The sequence below is a fragment of the Myotis yumanensis genome, unplaced genomic scaffold (assembly GCF_028538775.1).
Source record: "Myotis yumanensis isolate MYYU_CA2020_CCGP unplaced genomic scaffold, mMyoYum1.0.hap1 SCAF_10, whole genome shotgun sequence".
NCBI classification, from domain to species: Eukaryota; Metazoa; Chordata; class Mammalia; order Chiroptera; family Vespertilionidae; genus Myotis; species Myotis yumanensis.
The window spans coordinates 24,607,975-24,626,139 of record NW_027223761.1 but is presented as its reverse complement, the minus strand read 5'-3'; the positions used below and the strand labels follow the sequence as shown (position 1 = coordinate 24,626,139).

At 40.6% G+C, this 18,165-nt stretch overlaps 1 protein-coding gene across 1 annotated transcript in view; it reads right to left on the bottom strand.

The window, feature by feature from the left end:
- The window catches only part of LGR4 (leucine rich repeat containing G protein-coupled receptor 4), a 94,773-nt gene that overhangs the window by 32,587 nt on the left and 44,021 nt on the right, over nucleotides 1-18,165 (bottom strand). Inside the window, exon 2 of the mRNA XM_070428136.1 lies at nucleotides 13,094-13,165. Coding sequence (XP_070284237.1) covers nucleotides 13,094-13,165 — 72 coding nt within the window. The remainder of the gene's footprint in view (nucleotides 1-13,093; nucleotides 13,166-18,165) is intronic.

Genomic DNA, 18,165 nt, shown 5'->3' with positions numbered 1-18,165 from the left:
CCCAGATCTTAATTTGAAGCCACACATACGAACTATCACAGATTGTACCTAAACATGTCTGAGCTGCTTCTCCTGCAATGCCATTCAATTTTCTCAAGTAGGTGAATCAGTATCAAGTCATGCCACGTGCAAAATACAATAGACATAAGCACCAGCCCATAGCACTGCCCTAAGAGAAGGCATTTCCAGGTCAACACTCAATGGGGCAAATATTGCTGCAGGAAAGTGTGAGTGACATTCTCATATTAAATACTAGAGGCCCGGTACACAAAATTTGTGCACGGGGGAGGCGGGGTCCCTCAACTGGGCCTGCACCCTCTCACAATCTGGGACCCCTCAGGGGATGTCCGACTGCCAGTTTAGGCCTGATCCCTGCAGCAGTCAGACACCCTCTCTCAATCCAGGACCACTGGCTCCTAACCACTCACTTGCCTGCCTGCCTGATTGCCCCTAACCCCTCTGCCTGCCTGCCTGATTGCCCCTAACCACCTCTGCCTGCCTGCCTTATGCCCCTAACTGCTCTCCCCTGCCGGCCTGATCGCCCCTAACTGCCTCTGCCTCGGCCCCCGCCACCGTGGCTTTGTCTGGAAGACGTCCAGTCTATCTGGTCTAATTAGCATATTACCCTTTTATTAGTACAGATCATTTGAAATCAACAGGATGCAAAATTTGGACAACCTTTTAAAGTAAAAACAAAAAGCATTATAATACATTCCTCTAATTTAAATCCTTGATCATAGATTTATTTACATGGTAAGGCCCTACTATGTGCTCAGCACTCTGTTGCCTCCTGTGAAAGATAAAGACCTCAAGAGGTGTAGCTGATTCCCATTTAGGGATATTTGGTATCAGCACATATTAACAAAAACTAACATTTATGTAGCACTTATTATTTTCATAATCCAGGGTCAGGCAGGCTTAGTATCACCACGTCCTCTCTGTTTTGTTTTGTTTTTAAACAGATGAAAAAAAGTGAGCCCCTGTTTTCTCCATGCCTTGCCCAAGGCCCTACTCCATGGCTAAAAAAACATAAGGCCTCAAAATAAAATACGGTAAACAACAAAATAATATAAATTCTAAAAACAGAACAATGTTGTCTTATATTATTTTCTATAAATGACTTTAAGAGAACCAAAGGATGTGGTTATTTTCATAGTGAGTCCAGAGGGCTAACAATCAAATAGCGTCCTTTATATTCCCCTTGGACATTCTTCCTATCAGCATTACATAAACCTCATCTGGTACAGTATATCAGAGAGTTCTCAGTCAGCCAACACGTTTTCCTTACCCTACTTCTTCACAGACCAGGAAGAGTTTTACATCTTCATAGAACTTTTATGTAAGTATATGTGAAAACTGAATATGTCTTATGAGCATGCATGTATTAAGAACCCCTATGATGGAGATTCTCAAGTTTTTAAAAGTAGTCTTCATTCATAGAAAAGAGGACAATTATTTCATACACTCCCCACACATATGTAATATTACATATTTCTGTTTAAATACACAAAACTAAAGCAGTAATGCTTATCAAAAAATAAGTGTGGCCTGGCCACTGTGGCTCAGTGGTTGAGCATCAACCCATGAACTCAGTCAGGGCACATGCCTGGGTTGCAGGCTCGTTCCCCAGTAGGAGGTGTGCAGGAGGCAGCTGATTGAGATTCTCTCTCATCATTGATGTTTCTCTCTCTCCCTCTCCTTTTAAAAAATAAAAAGTAAGCTTGTTCCTGCTAACAGTGTATAGGCCATCTAGTACTTGTGTACATACTAAAAGAGCTTATTCAATTCAAAGAAACTTATGTTCCACCTGCACCAATTGGCCTTTGTATCTTCCAGTTCCTCTTATAGTAACCCACAGAAGACATATTTTATGGGTAAATCAATAAAAACCTTGGTTAATAGTTATATTTCCTGAGCAAAGTTATCCTGACAACCTAGTCATTTATCCTCTTGCAATGAACACATGCACTATCCACACATATGAGGAAATACAGCTTTAAAAAAATTTTTACAACCAACATCAACCAACAAATTTGACCTTTTACTACAGGCCAAGCACCACAGGTATGGCAAAGAAGGTACTGCGTTTTCCTAAGAAGTTTCTCATTTCAGTTCTTATAAATGAGGATGATTCATTAAACATAAAATATCAATGGAAGTTAGTTTTTACATAGTCTGATAAGGTTTCTCACATCAATAAATTCAAAATAAGAAATCCTTTGTCTTGCCTGGCCGGTGTGGCTCAATGATTGAGCATCGACCTATAAACCAGGTCACAGTTCAATTCCTGGTCAGGGCACATACCCCAGTTGTGAGCTTGATCCCCACTGTGGGGCGTGCAGCTGATCAATGATTATCTTTCATCGTTGATGTTTCTACCTCTCGCTCCCTCTCCCTTCCTCTCTGAATCAATAAAAATATATATATTTTTAAAAAGAAATCCTTTTGTCTTAACCCCTCCCTCAATTTCAAGTACAAATATGTGGTTACTATCACCAGAGGTCGTATAGGAAAGTAAGACAACAGGCTCTGGCCTTAGAAAAAAGTCAGTGGAGTGGGAAAAACACCTAGAGCACAAAATCACAAGGCTCTTCATCCAGTACTAAGGGGTGAGGAGCAGAGAAAGCATAAGATGGATCTGGGAAAGAAAAACCAGGGAAGGCTTCCCGTAGCAGAAAGGGCGCAAATGAACTGTATAGAATGGGTGAGTAGAACAGAGAGGAACTGTGGCAGGCACTGTTGGTTGCCTACCAAATAGCCATTCATGACTTCCTGATAGAGCCTAGATTTGTTCAAATATCTCCTCTGTTACAAGACTCAGCTTCATGATTAAACTATGACTGGTCTTAGCCAATCATGCTGGTTCAATCCCCGTGACTTGTTTAGGGATGGACCATGGATATCCCTCAGTGGTGAGATAATGGGTGATTCTTTTTCCTCTCTTCTTCTTATCGGAGTCTGGATTTTTAAAACTGAATATTCATTAATTTTATGATCATTTTATTAATAAGCCAAGTATGTCTGTGATACAAATATTTCTAGCATTTCCAACATAATATTCTTTGATAGACCCAATATAATATTTAAGAATATATCATATCAAAGAATATTATGCCATATATATTTATGTACATATATATATATATATATATATACACACATATATATATATGACTAATAAGTGGTGAATAGGGGAAATAATGAACAAATTCTGAGTTAAAGGTTCTATTAAAGCACATAATACTGTGTTAAAGAAGCATGGCCTGGCTTAGAGTGAACGACACATAAAAGAAATGACTTAGTCTATTTCCTTGCTGGAAAGTTCAAACATGCTAGCAGAAAATCAAATCTGTTTTCATTTACTTGTAGTCACTACTATTTTTAGTCAAAGAACAAATCATCAGCTTTGATTAAAATCAATTAATAAACAAGCCAACAAACTTCATTTGCCTCTCTACACACTTTCTGAATCCTGTGTCAAACACTTTAACAACGAATTGCTTGATTCTCCTGCTTGATTTCTTCTAGTCTCCTATGAATTCCTGACCTTTCCAACCCAAATTCTGAGTACATCAAATCTTTCACCACCTTTGCATGTAGGCTGCTAATCACTATAGGCCAAAGTTACAGAGCCCCCTGGTTCTACTATAAATTTAAATTACCTAAGCTTTTACTGGGACCTTTCTATTCTTTAGCCATCCTTTGTTCATTTTAGATCGACCCAGATATTCCCCACAGTGTGTCCAGTCACTAGATCCTAGCGGGATGCCATAACAATAATTTCTTTCTCCCAGGCATGTCTTCTTTTCCCTTTCTGCTTTCTTTGAGGGGAACTTCTCCAACCAGGTAATCCTAGTGGGGATGAGGCCATGACCCAGGCTGGGCCATACCATCCTGAACACAGTAGAGAGACTGGTTCAAGGGCAGGCACATGAGGCAGGTCTGGCCAACCAGAGTCCTCCTAGGAGTTTTCTGCTGAAAGTAAGGAGGAAGACAATAGGTATTCATTTCAGATTTCAAGATGCAAGTATGTGCTTGGGGTTACCAAAGGTTGTGTTTCCCACTATAGGGAGACAGGCTATTTGCAATAGGAAAGAATGAAGCCAAAATACAAAAGCAGAGACAAGCGAACCTAAGAAATGGGGAGCATGAGAAAACGTATAACCTTTAACCCTGAGATCCAGTACCCTCTGAAGCCAGCCCCACCTCTGGGCTCTCTAGTTCTACATGAAACAATAAATCCTCTATTAGGCCGCAGTTGGGTTTCTGTCTCTTAAAATCCCTATGGGCTCCTGTCAAATACAGTCCATATTCCAAGCTCTATCTTCTCTCGAAAAACCAGAAATCACCTACTAGCTGTCCCCACATACCCTCTTCTTGATGAACTTCTCACAACCCTACTGAAATGATTCTTAAAAAACTTAAATTCCAGGCTTTTTCTCAATATCTGGCCATAGGCCCCTTTCTCCAGCATGTCAAAGCTGATTCTTCGTGTCTTGTGAAAAGCCTCCCCTCCCACAGCTCCTGGGGCACAGTTCTGCCCTAATTCTCCCACTTCTCTGGCACTTGGTCTTCTTCCCACACCCTGAGTCAAGTGTTTCCCGAGGAGTTGTCTTTGGCCTCCTTCCCTTTTCATCTACCCTTTCTCCCTTGGCAAGCTCTTATAATCTAATGTTTCCAGTGATCACCTCAAAATAAAAGACTCCACAATCTATACCCATGATACTCTATTCAGTAGCCGACATCCATGAATCTCTAGTCTCAACTTCATACCTGTATTTCCAGATGCCCCTACCATATCATATCTAAAGTCAACATGTATATTCAAAAGTACATGCAGTGTCATCTCTTCTGAAGCAGTTTCTCTTTCTGTATTGTCTTTTTGTCAAAGCATCAAATGACTCCTCAAAATTGCCATCTTAAAATTAAGTGTTATTGATGACACCCGTCATCCCAGCTGAGACGTCTTTTGATGCCTCTTCCACAACTTCCCTCTTAATGCCTCTCATCCACCCTAGTTCAGATTCTCATCATTCCTACCTGCACCATTGCCATTAGTATCTTCCTCTGTCTCCCTATACTCTCTCCATTCCAGCCATCCTACTTTCTACTATGAGATGACACTGATTGAAGGTCATAGGTGATCAAGTCATTTCCTAGCTCAAAAACTTCCAACAGCCACTCAAATGTTGAAACTCCTCATTAGTCTGCCAAGAAAGGCCCTCAATCTGGCCTCAAATTCCTTCCTTGTTTCTTTCCCATAACTTCCTTTCAGGAATTCAGCACGACAACCAAACCAAGCACCACAGCATTCCTATTACCTATCCCAGTCATCTCCATATCCTTGCTCATGCTCCTTTTTCCTTATCTCCTCATGAAGAACTCCCACCATCCCTCAAGGCTCTCCAGAAATGACAACTCTTTGATGAGGTCTTTCTTAATCTTCTTTGATAGAAGTTACTTCCCTTCTCCTTTGAACTCCCATTACTCCAGTACACTGTTCATCTCTCTTAAAGGCAAGAATCCCATTAAATTCAACACTGAACACAGCGTTTTATCTAACCAAAGTCTGTTGAATTCATGAAATGTCTAATAAGTCTTTCCTCATACTCTCCACACCTACAGTCAGAGCTAGAATTGAAACCAAGTCCATTACTAACAACCTATGTGACCTTGGGAAAGTTACTTAACCACTCTGAGGAAAAACTCAGCCTCCCCATCAGCAAATTTGGAACAAATATAGCTCTCTGAGTTTATGAGTTAAAACAATACAAACAATGTTTGTTCTAGGAAGTCCTATCCAGTACATAGTACGTCCAGTTACTATAAGGTTTGTTTCTATTTATCTATTTTCACCCTTAACTCCCTAATATGAGCAGTCCCCAAATGACACAAGAAAATGGGATGAATCAGACTAGTTATACTGCTCTGTGAGCTCACCATGTGCTTCCCAACTACTAGTAAGGGCTATTAAGTCATCCTACCAAAGCACTATAAAGTGGAATAAGAGAATGCTCCCAAGAATATAATACTTTTAACTGTCATATATCATCAGAGCAACTGAAGAACTCTTTTGCTTTTACTGGGAAATTACTGCTGTTGATAGAGCTTATCTGACAAGCCTTCATCAAGGAAGTGTTAAGTAAGTCAAACTTTAGTTTAGAGGCAAAATAAATTCCTTGCATTAGAAGAGAACAATAATCAGCTACTTTCTACAGCTCTAAACAACCCAATAAGGCTATCTAAGACCACTTAAACATTTCAGAGACATTAAAGCTGATGGAACATAGTGGGAATGACATTGAGCTTACATAGGTCTAATCCCGGCTCAGTTACATACTCACTGTGGTACTTTGGGCAAGCGACTCGTCTACTACTGGGCCTTGATATTTTCATCTGAAAATGGTATGGCTAGATAAGAAAACTTCATTGTAGGAAGAACTCTTTGTTAATAAATTTTGTGTTCAATGAACTGACTAAGGGAAATGTTGGGCAGCCAAACCATCTTTGATGGTTAGCTGTGGACATACTTAGAGCAGTAAATAATAGTGAGTGGCTGGTCTCTTAAGTTCCCTTTCAATCCTGTGCTTCTAGAGGCAACATTATGGCTTAGAAATTAAGAAGACTTGAATCACATCAATATATATTCAAATCCTGGCTCTGCTATTTCCTATACGACCACAGTGAGTTTTTTACCTCTCTAAAGCCTCCATGTTCTCATCTGTAAAATGGGATAATAATAAATTATATCTACCTCATCGGGGGATAGAGGCCTTGTGAGCATTAAATCAGGTAGCATGTATTACGTTTTTAGCACATAATAAACTCTCAATAAATATTAACTGCCATTTATTATTTCTCTTGCACCCTAAAATAATTTCCCTTTGCCCAACTTGACCAATTTTGATTATATGCATTTACTCAGAGACCACAAAAAATAGTTTTAGAAATTTAAAACAAATTTTCAAGACAATAACCAGAGGCAACTTGTATTACAGATCAGATAAAAATATATATCAGTGCTAGTTTCCTGAATTTGACAACTATACTGCAGTTATTTAAGCAAAAATCCGTGTATTTTTGGAATAAACAATAAAATATTTAGAGGTAAAAGGGCATGATGATTGCAACTTACTCTCAAATGTTTCTGAAAAATGTACATATATTTTACATGTTATGGTGTGTGTGTGTGTGTGTGTGTGTGTGTGTGTGTGGAGAGAGAGAGAGTTAACATTTGGGTAATCTGAGTAAATGGTATGTGCAAAAATTCCTTATGCTTACAACATTTTGTAAGTGCATTTTTATATATGTGTGTGCACATATATATTCTGTATATGTATGTGTCAGTCAATACTTACATATCACTAAACTATTTAGTTTTGACCCACTGTTTATATTTGATTTGAAAATCTCCCTTTCAAATTATTTGCTAGTCCTCTTTTGTAAAGTAAAGCCTCCATTTAGAATTAATTGTCCTACAAATGGAAGAAAAAACAAAAACAAAAACCAAAAAACTGAGAGATCTTATTTTTATTTTTATTGATTTCAGAGAGGAAGGGAGAGGGAGAAAGAGAGAGAAACATCAATGATGAGAGAGAATCATTGATTGGCTGACTCCTGCACACCCCATATTGGGGATCAAGCCCACAACTCAAGTATATGCCCTTGGCCGGAATCAAACCTGGGACCCTCAGCCCGCAGGCCGACACTGTATCCAAACTGGCTAGGGTGAGAGACCTTAATATTCAGAGATTAGTATTCAGAGATTCAAGTTTCACTTTAGCATTGTGAAGAGTTCCAAAGTCAAAGTACATTTTGAAACAAATGAAATTATCCTAGTCTTATAGTACGTGTTAAACAACAACTGTGCAAGTGCCAAAGCTGGCAATGGTTTCTATTGCTGTTGCAACATCTAAGCTCAAAGTAACATCCACAGATTTTTCAGTGGTCGCCTATGGGAAAGCAGTTGGATATGCCTTCTACTGTTTCTAATTAAATCAATTTCACAACTCCACATTTCAGCCATTCCCCAAATGTCTACCAATGCCCCGACAGGTCTCAAGGAGAGCCACAAATAGTTGTGGCAGCGTCACAGCAGACAACAAAACCTGTGGATGCTAAACAAACGTTTTCCAAGAATTCTGACTTTCCTTTCACATCCTTAACACAAACCGATATTGGCCCTCTCCAACACCCATCCCAAACAAAACAATCTCTCCCCCAAACACTTTAAGAGAAAGAAAGACTGTAATGTTTAAGAGGAATAGTGGACATAGCATTTTATGGTCACAAAGCATGTTGACAAAAATTACCCCATCTTCCCTTCACAATTCTACGGTAAGGAGTCCCATTTTACATGGTACAAATCTGAGGTGCAAACCTCAAGACCGTCCCAAGATTTTGCACTTTGTATGTAGAAGTTAGAGCCAGACCTATGTTTTTGTATCCTCTGGGGAGAGCAGCGTGTAATCACTGGGTTATGATGTTTATAAACTGTAAAACTTTAAAAAGTAGGTTAAATGTGAAAATAAAACTGGCACCAATAGTATTTAAAGTACATTTCACTTAAAAAAAAATTGGGTGAAATATTTCCCTGCGAAAACATGCATGTCACCCACAGTGTTCAGAAAGTACAGGGCTCTGGGGATCTGATTTCAAGTCCCAGCAAAACTACAAACCAGACCCGTGAACTTGAATGAGGCACTTGACCTCGTCAGCACCATTTCTGCTTTTATAAAACCGCTTCTCTGCACTGTAATGAGAATGAACTTTTATACATTGTAAAACTCGATATGCATGCTATTTAGCATCATTATCTTTATAAAACTGAATTCTTCATGACCCAAACTGATTGGCTCTCGGGGTTCCCAGTCTCAGTGAATGGCATCCAGTCATTCAGAGCAAAAAGTGTAGCCTCATCCCCATTACTCACTCTCCTATGCAATTCACCTCTCCTTCAGGATAAAAGTCTACACTCCTTAGCTTAACAAGTCCCTCATGATCTGGCCTCATCTCCTAACATTTTCCTGTCTTTCAATATTTCAAACCTCCCTGTTCTCCAATAGGCATCCCTAGCCATTGCATGTGTTTTAATGCGTCTGAAATGTCTACCTCTGTGTTTTGCACATGCCATCAGGTTCCTTACATGCCATCAGGTTCCTTCTGGAGCACCCTTGCTAGCCAACCTCATCCGGCTCATTCCCACGTGTTCTTCAAGACTCAGCAGAAGCTATTCTGGGAAGCCTTTCTTAAGTCCTACAGTCCCAAGTAAGCCTGCTGCTTTAGGCTTCCCCTGACCCTGCACACACATCTGTGACAGTCTTCACAGACTCTGCACCAAGTGTCCACTCCATCTCCTCCTCTGGACCAGCCATTTCCAACCCATGAGCCGCAAGCATCTTTAAAACATGCCACACCTGATCATTCAGTCAAGGGCACTGGCCTCTTTCCCCTTAGATGGTCAAATAAAAAAATGACAACAGCCAACACAACAATGGCTGTCCGGTGTGAATGAATCAAAAGTATACCTATTATTTTTTTCAGATCGGCAAAAAATATAACCTATGTTTCGGTGTGCCATGAGATGAAAAAGGCTGAACATCGCTGCTCTAAACCATTATTGGCCAGTTGAACTTTCTGCAATATTGGAAATGTTCTATATCTATTTTGTCCAATACACAGCCACTAGCCATTGGAAAAAATGGCTTGCTCGATTCAGGAGATACATGTTCAATTTTATTTAATTTTAATTATTTTAAATCTAAACTTAAATAGCCACCTGTGGCTCGTGGTGGTGCTGTTGGATGGCACAGGTCTACGTAGACTGTCAACTTGAAAGAGCACACTGACTTGTCTCGGTGTCCCTGGCACCACCACGGGATCTGGCAAACGGCACGATTCAGTGCTTGTTGAAAGACTAAGTGAGTATGTAAATATCTAGAAACACGTCTCATATGTAGTTGGGAACGGGTTCCCACCCAATATTCAAAGCATTCTGGGTTATCATAAAATTTGGCCAAACTGATCACATCTTGTAAAGCACACCTCATTAAGTATCACGGAAAAAACCCACCCTCCGTGAAGCATTCATTTCTCCACAGGGACTTCAGCTTCGCAGTGACGCTTAAATGACTTCCAGATGACTTCTTGATTAATGGTCCGCTGCTTATGAAATATTACAATAGCCATGGCAGCATCATTTTGGAATGTCAAAATCAAGCTACAATGTTTTAGAAAGAAAATACATGGGTGTGTGTTTTTTTTAGCATGCTTATATTCACATGGGGGGGGGGGGCGGGGGAAATCCCCTTGAATGTCTAAAGTATTCCTAGAGTATAAAAGACTACTCTGACCTCTTCTTTGAAATTAACCACCAGCTGCCCTAACTGAATATGAGTGTTTGTGTGTGTGTGTGTGTGTGTGTGTTTAAATATATTTTTATTGATTTCGAGAGGAAGGGAGAGGGAGAGAGAGATAGAAACATCAATGATGAGAAAGAATTATTGATTGGTTGCCTCCTCCAAGTCCCATACTGGGATTGAGCACGCAACCTGGGCATGTGTCCTGACCGGGAATTGAACTGTGATGTTCTGGTTCATAGGTTGATGCTCAACCACTGAGCCACACTGGCCAGGCTGAATGTGTTTTTGAAATCCTGTACAATATTTGGAGAAAGTGTCCTAGCTTGATTTGATGGGCTCTCCTCACTGCAATAGCAGAATATGGAGAGAACATGACCTCGCTCCAAAGAACAAGCGGGCACATTCAATTTGGTTCCAATTGAAAGTCTCAGTTGACAGCACGCATGAGCTTGAGCTAGGCTTGGTCATTTGAGATTTTAAGAAATCTAAGATGTGAACGTCACAAAGCTGAGCTTGAGCAGGTTTGACTCCACATCCAGGTCCTCACTACGAACCTCTCAGAGTGGAGCTGGCAGTCAAAGGCCTCTGTAAAGGGATCTGCACACCACCGCCCACCCAAAGGAAGGAGAGCTTCTCCAGGCCCCACCTGGGGCGTCCCACGTCCCACAGGGGCATCAGATGGCTGGACACCCGCTTGTTAATGTCCTTTCATTGCATCATTACTTTTATAAAGGGAGACTAATCCTAAGTCTGAAACTATACATGAAATAAAAAGGAATAGACCCTCGCCAGGTGGCTCAGTTGGTTGGAGCATCTTGTACTCCAAAAGATACAGGTTTGATTCCTGGTCAGGACACATACCTAGGTTGCAGGTTCAATCTCTGGTTGGGGCACATGCAGAAGGCAATGAATAAACATTTCTCTCTCACATTGATGTTTCTCTCTCTCTCCCCACCTTTCTCTCCAAAATCAATGAAAACATCTTTGGGTGAGGATTTTTTTTAAAAAGGAGTAGGTAAAGTATCTTAAAGCTTGATTAGGAGAAATAAGGAGTGGGCCCTCAAATACATAGTTCACTCCTTTTAAATTCAGTTACAAATTAATGAAAATAAGTATTTATTACAAGAGAATGAATGTTCACTAAAGAAAAATAGGCCAAAATAAAACATACATTTAATCCTTTCACCCAAAGATAATATTTGGTATATACGCCACTGCTTTTTTTTTTTTAATGTAGTTTTAAAATAGTAAAATAAATAGTAGCTAGCATTTATATAACCTCTGTTTCATGGACCGTCCTAAGCATTTAACATCTATTAACTCATTCTGTCTTCACCACGATATTACGATGTAGGGACTGTTGATTATCTGTACCTTAGAGACAAAGAAACTGAGCAGAGGGAAGTTAAGAAACTTGACCCAGTTCACAAGCTTGGAAGTGAAAATAATCCCCGTTCAGTTCTGGCTCTGGGAACATTACGTTCAACTAAGTAGTGTGGGAAGAAAACTTTCTCCTTTTTATTAAATCCTTAACTGCGACTTCAATACTCTGTCGGAAGCAGGGAGCACACCCGGCCTGTGTTATATTTGATTCCTGTGCCCCGGCTGGGGGAGGGGCCGAGCTAAGATAGGAGACGTTCACTGACTTGCACCTAATACTCAACAGCTGGGCTGCAGGACTCAAATCTGTAACAAGAATGTAGATTCCTTCAGGGCTGTATATCTTTGATGTGCGTCATATCAAACTGTAATCTTCTTACCTCCACATACTACATAATCAATTAGCTTGGTCATGAAAAGCCTATATTTAACTTGATTCAAGTCTGATTTTACTTTTTTCCACCTGGCTCCTTAAAATATAACACTATGTAGTTCCCAACTCCTTTAAAACCTAAACGTGCCAGTTTTAACGAGGCACTGCAAAAAAAGTGGGGAGACCAAAACAAAATGGAGGTTAAAACAAGTGGAAAGAAACTGTCCACAATGTACACTGTTAGGCTGGCAATGTGAGGTGCAACTGACGAGTTCAGAGACACTCTTAAAGTCAAAGGTGTCCTTGCAGTCCCGGAAGGTGTTCCATGCATCCACCCCACCCGCAAAGGTCGCTTGCAAAAGCCCAAAGGGACCCACACTCCGTTTTCTGCTCTCTCACGTCAATATTGCTGGCTGCACCAGGACCCTGCGATGCCTTGTATTATTCTTTATGGTTGTGTTACCCATACAGCAACTCCTTTGGCAACAATGGTAATTACACAGCAGCCTTGTTATCTCCAAATAGCACTGTAATTAACTTGTGTCACTGCAACAGCATTCGTGGTTATAATAATTGCAGCAAAAAAAAAATGTCTATGGAAGTAGCAGTTTTAGTTCTGGCTTTCGAAAATAACTTCAGCTTATTTTGCTCAGTAGAGTCCACATCTGAGTGAGATCATGTGATACTTGTCTTTCTGTGACTGGCTTATTTCGCTTAGCATAATACTGTCCAGGTCCCTCCATGCTGTCTCAAAGGGTAAGAATTCCCCACCACCACCACCAAAAAAATAACGTCAGCAATTACACTACTTAAAAAATCAAGTTAGTTTTCCCCCCAAAAAGCATGATTTCCTCTGCACAGAGCCCACTGAAGCTATCTGTATGTCCCCTAACAGGACACATTAGACTATCCCTGTTGTAAGCTTCCAAAGAGAAGAGAAAAAACACAATCAAACAACAATTCTCCCTGTGATACTTACAGCTCCTCCAGAAAAGGGAAGTTCTTAAAAGCATCTTCTGGTAATTGAGTAATGTTGTTCATACTGATATCCCTGGAAAACAAAATTAAGAAGTTTGTTCACTCAGTGACATTAGACTTGAGGCATTTAATTTAACAGAAAAATAGTGAGGGGTGGAGTGTTTGTAAAGGAACAAGAAAAATGGGCATAAAGACAGACAAGGAATAGTCATAAATTGGCTTCAGGATGCAGAAAACAGAGAAATTAAATCTTTTCATTTAGAAATATACCCAAATCCTTGATGGTACCCCTTTAAGGATTCTTGGGGAAAATGTCTCAAACTACATACAATGAGTGGGCCAGTGTGGCTCTTCAGTGGTATTAAACGTGCTGTATCTGATTTAAAAAGTAATAAATAAGCAAATAAGTACCCAAGGACTTGATATAAAAATAATTTTGCTGGCAAGGATGGCTTCTTAAGCCATTGTCAAGAACAATAAAACAGGTCCTAGCTGTACCCTCGTCATATTTCTACAAAACCTATAAAAGTCCTCCAGGTAATAGCTGTGAGTGGATTTCATTTTTAGCCTATGAACAGATGCGGGCTAGAGACAAGTGCCTACATGCCAGGTATGCAGTCCATTCCCAGTTCTTCCTTAGAGAGGCAATAGAAAGGAGAGAACTCACTTGACGATGTAACGCAACAATTAACTAGTTCCAACAGCTTAAAACTACTTTATTAACCATTTCCTTCTTCCCTGGCAACTGTCTGTTGGATTGGCTTTCCCCTTCCATACTCCACTAAACATCGACACCATGAAAGACAGGTCGAGGCAGCCTCACGAGGGACAGTCCCAGTTCGCAATGGCTAAGTTGCCTTACGCAGGTTCTTCTGCCTCTGGTCTCATGTTAAAGTCTACGGCTGACCCCTCAGGTCTCTCCTGTCTGCAATTCGCCATGAAAATTCACATATGTGACCTTCCCTTTACCGATTAGACATGTTGGTATAACAGAGTGTAAGAGAGCCTGGCCGATGTGGCTCAGTGGTTGAGCACTGATCTATAAACCAGAAGGTCACGGTTTGATTCCCAGTCAGGGCACATGCCTAGGTTGCGGGCTTGATCCCCAGTGAGGGGCATGCAGGAGGCAGCTGACTGATGTTTCTCTCTCATCAATGTTTCTATCACTCTCTCCCTCTCTCTTCCTCTCTGAAATAAAAACATATACATTTGAAAAGTAAATAAAAAAGAAAAGTGTAAGAGAAATCAAGCACACGAAAATCAGATCACAATAACACTTCAGTCAGATAAAATCTTCTTTTGAAGGAAGTGACAACTTCAGTGCCAAGGTAGGAGAGTGCCTTCCATCATCTTCCTTCTCACTGGAATTCAGAAAAGGAATTGCATCCCTTCTAGTTACTAGCCCTTCCTAAGGCAGGTTTGGAAAACTTTGGGAACAGCAATAAATGTAGCACCAAAAACAGCAACCACAGTAACAGGTAACATCAGACTGCACATAAAGCCTCACTTTACAAATGGGGAAGCTGGGGCTTACTGAACTAAATCATCTCCTGACTGCCACTGGTCGAGTGGTGTAACAACAGGAGAGGTGAACACCAGTCCATGATCTTAACTGGAAACTCTGAGTCTCCTAAGCATCATTTGAATCCTCCAGTGATAGTCAAAATATAAAGCAAACCCTCTGTCCTAGTAAAATTTTTAAAAAGGAGGGTTACTGCCCCCAAGACCTTGGCACAATCATCAGTGAATCTCAGGAAGAGCACTTTTGCTTGATGCTTAAAACGAGGACTATATGCCCTAGCTGGTTTGACTCAGTGGATAGAGCGGTGGCCTGTGGACTGAAGGGTCCCAGGTTCGATTGCGGTCAAGGACCTATGCCTGGGTTGCGGACTCGATCCTCAGTAGGGGGCGTGCAGGAGGCAGCTGATCATTGATGTTTCTATCTCTACCTCCCTCCCCATTCCTCTCTGAAATCAATAAAAATATATTAAAACACACACACAAAAAATGAGGATTATAAATAGCTTTAGCAATTCAGGAACCATCATATACATTTCCTAGAACATGAAACTCCTCTGAGATGAATCTTATGACCATCGAGTTTCAAATGCATTCCATCACTGAGAACGACTCACATTCTATTAAAGGTAACTTATAAGAAAAAGAAATTAATATACTTCTCCAGAAACAATTCTCCATATTCACAAATTAATAAATGTTAAGTAATTATTTATATACATTCTTTTTGAACCCAGGCTTCGGCACTACTTTAGTCAGCTATCATTATGCCTGCAGAAGGGAAGGAGAAACACTTGTTTTTTCATAGACACTCAAGCAACAATACTGGAGCAAAGGCACCAAAATAGGGATCAGGACAAGCAGGCCCAACTCCCGGCCTGGCCACAGGGCTGCTTGTCATATGAGGCCTCAGTTTGCTTATCTCTACGACGATTCAAAGCGCTTGATGATTGGTTGGGTGGCTTGACTGATTGGTTGGGTGGCTTCCAAGCCTGACATATACTCCTCCCATGATTCACCTTTTTCTGTAGTTTTCATGGAGGGGCACACCCTTCCTGATGAAAATACACACGCTTCATTTTATGGAAAGGGCATGTTTCTGAAAAAATGTACCATCATACAAAATTGAAAGACTATTAACTTTGCCATTATAAAAGGGAGTCACTCCCACTTGTAAACACATTTGGCCTTCACCACTGAAATCATTCTTAAGAATACAACAAAACGTTTAAGCATATGGAAAGGTGAACTAATAAGCTGAGTGAGCAGTGGTTCTATAAAATATCACACAATTTTGGCGCTCTTGAGTCATTCCAATAAAAGGAGAAAGAAGAATAACCATAATTTATTACTGTGCAAAGGGAGGCCCTCCGTGCAGTTGCCTCTCGGGTTGGCACACCTGAGTTCAGGTGCGTATCACAGTAACAGAAAAACTGATTAATTGCCTCACCAGAAAAAGACACATAATTGGAGAGACTTTACACCACACTATTCTCCGCATTCCAATTTTTTAGAACACATACACCTATGTACTTCTCTCTCTTTTTTTCCCACCCTCAGCGTAACAAGACAAAACAGGTCGTTTTGCTGTGAGCTATAAAGGCAATTAGTGGGACTTCATATTTACAAACTAATATGGGTTAAACAGGACGTGAAGTTCTGTTTCAAAGCTGCAGATTGAGGAGCAACACTTTTCAAATTGTCCTGAGCTGCACACACCCTGGGAGTTTCTCTCTTTATAGGTATTTTCTCTCATACTTCTCGGGCTTCGGTTATAAAACATTTTGTGGGTAAGGTTAGAGAGTGGGGTGGGGACGAGCTACAAGATGTTATCTCCAGAGAAGCTCTGGAAACATGTGGTTACAGAGTATAAGGTGGGTGGGTACTCATTTAAAATAATGAGGGCTAATGGTGATAAACAACCTACAGACAGCCTGCAGAATGGATCCCAGACCTGACATCACCCACAGCAGGGAGCGGGCTCCAGGCTGGAAAGAATGCTGGCGGAAATGAGGTAACTGCAACAATTTACCAGTGGAAGCCCTGTGCCCCTAATGAGACGTATAGTAGGCTCAGAAGCCCGAGAAATTATGAAAATACATAAATAAAAGATGTATTAGAAAATTTTCAACTAGAAAATGCACCTCCAGCTCAGGGCCCTGACGTTCATTCATACGAGCAAGAGTCTGAATGTCAACATCTAAAATTAAACCAGTGATTTCCCACCCCGGGTTCCATAAAGAAAATAAATATAACATAAAAAAACACGCACACACACAAAAATTATACTGCTGCTGTCACACAAGGCCAGAGCACTACCAACTCCTAAACACCTCTGAAGGGTAATTTCAAGAGAACTGTTGGCCTTGCTTGAAGGTAGGCAGCTGGGGAAGTTGGGAAGTGTATAGGCCTGGGAACCAGACAGGCAAGGTTTACCCGCATGCGGATTCACAACCTTGGGCAAGCTGCTCATCTTTTCTGAGCCCCAGCTTCTTCATTTGGAAAAACAGAAGCAGTAATAACTAAACCTTGTAGGTTGCTATGAAGATCAGAAAGTGGCAAGTCACCTATAAGAAGCTAAGGCATAGATATGTAGGTTTTATTTTACTGATGTCCATGTTTTTGAGTCCAGTGGACTATGAGCAGGCCAAGCCTTCGGTGGCCTTCCTTCCCAAAAGAAACCATTTTTATACAAAGACACACACTAATTGGTGCAGAAGACCTAGAACCTGGAATTGTTCCTACCTACAAAACTACACTCTAAGCGCCACATCACCAAATGCTGAAGATTTTAAGCTAGAAAGGCCGTACAAGATCAAATACTTCATGTTTTAAAAATTTTAAGAAAAAAATTAAGGCTCAGTAGTTGACAGAGGCAAGCACTCTTAAAAAACAAACAAAAAAGAAAAGAAGGAAATAAAGAAAGAAGGAAGGAAGGAAGGAAGGAAGGAAGGAAGGAAGGAAGGAAGGAAAGAAAGAAAGGAAGGAAGGAAGGAAGGAAGGAAGGAAGGAAGGAAGGAAGGAAGGAAGGAAGAAAGAAAGAAAGAAAGAAAGAAAGAAAGAAAGAAGAAAGAAAGAAAAGAAGGAAGGAAAGAAGGAAGAAAAGAAGGAAGGAAAGAGAAAGAAAGAAAGAAAGAATTACATTCTTATAGGAGATTTTGGAAGGACAAGATAACACAATAGCCATTTAAAAACTATCAGGATGGCCCTAACTGGTTTGGCACAGTGGATAGAGCGTTGGCCTGCGGACTGAAGGGTCCCAGGTTTGATTCCAGTCAAGGGCATGGACCTTGGTTGCAGGCACATCCCCAGTGGGGGGTGTGCAGGAGGCAGCTAGTCGATGTTTCTCTCATTGGTGTTTCTGGCTCTCTATCCCTTGCCCTTCCTCTCTGTAAAAAATCAATAAAATATATTTTTTTAAAAAACAACTATCAGGATGACCTCAGGCAGGTTAGTGATAAAGAGAGGTTAGAACCTAGAACTTTTACTTAGTGGGCAGGAAAATTCTCCAGTGTATCTTTTCTATACATAGTTGCTTGCATGCATCTTTTCTAT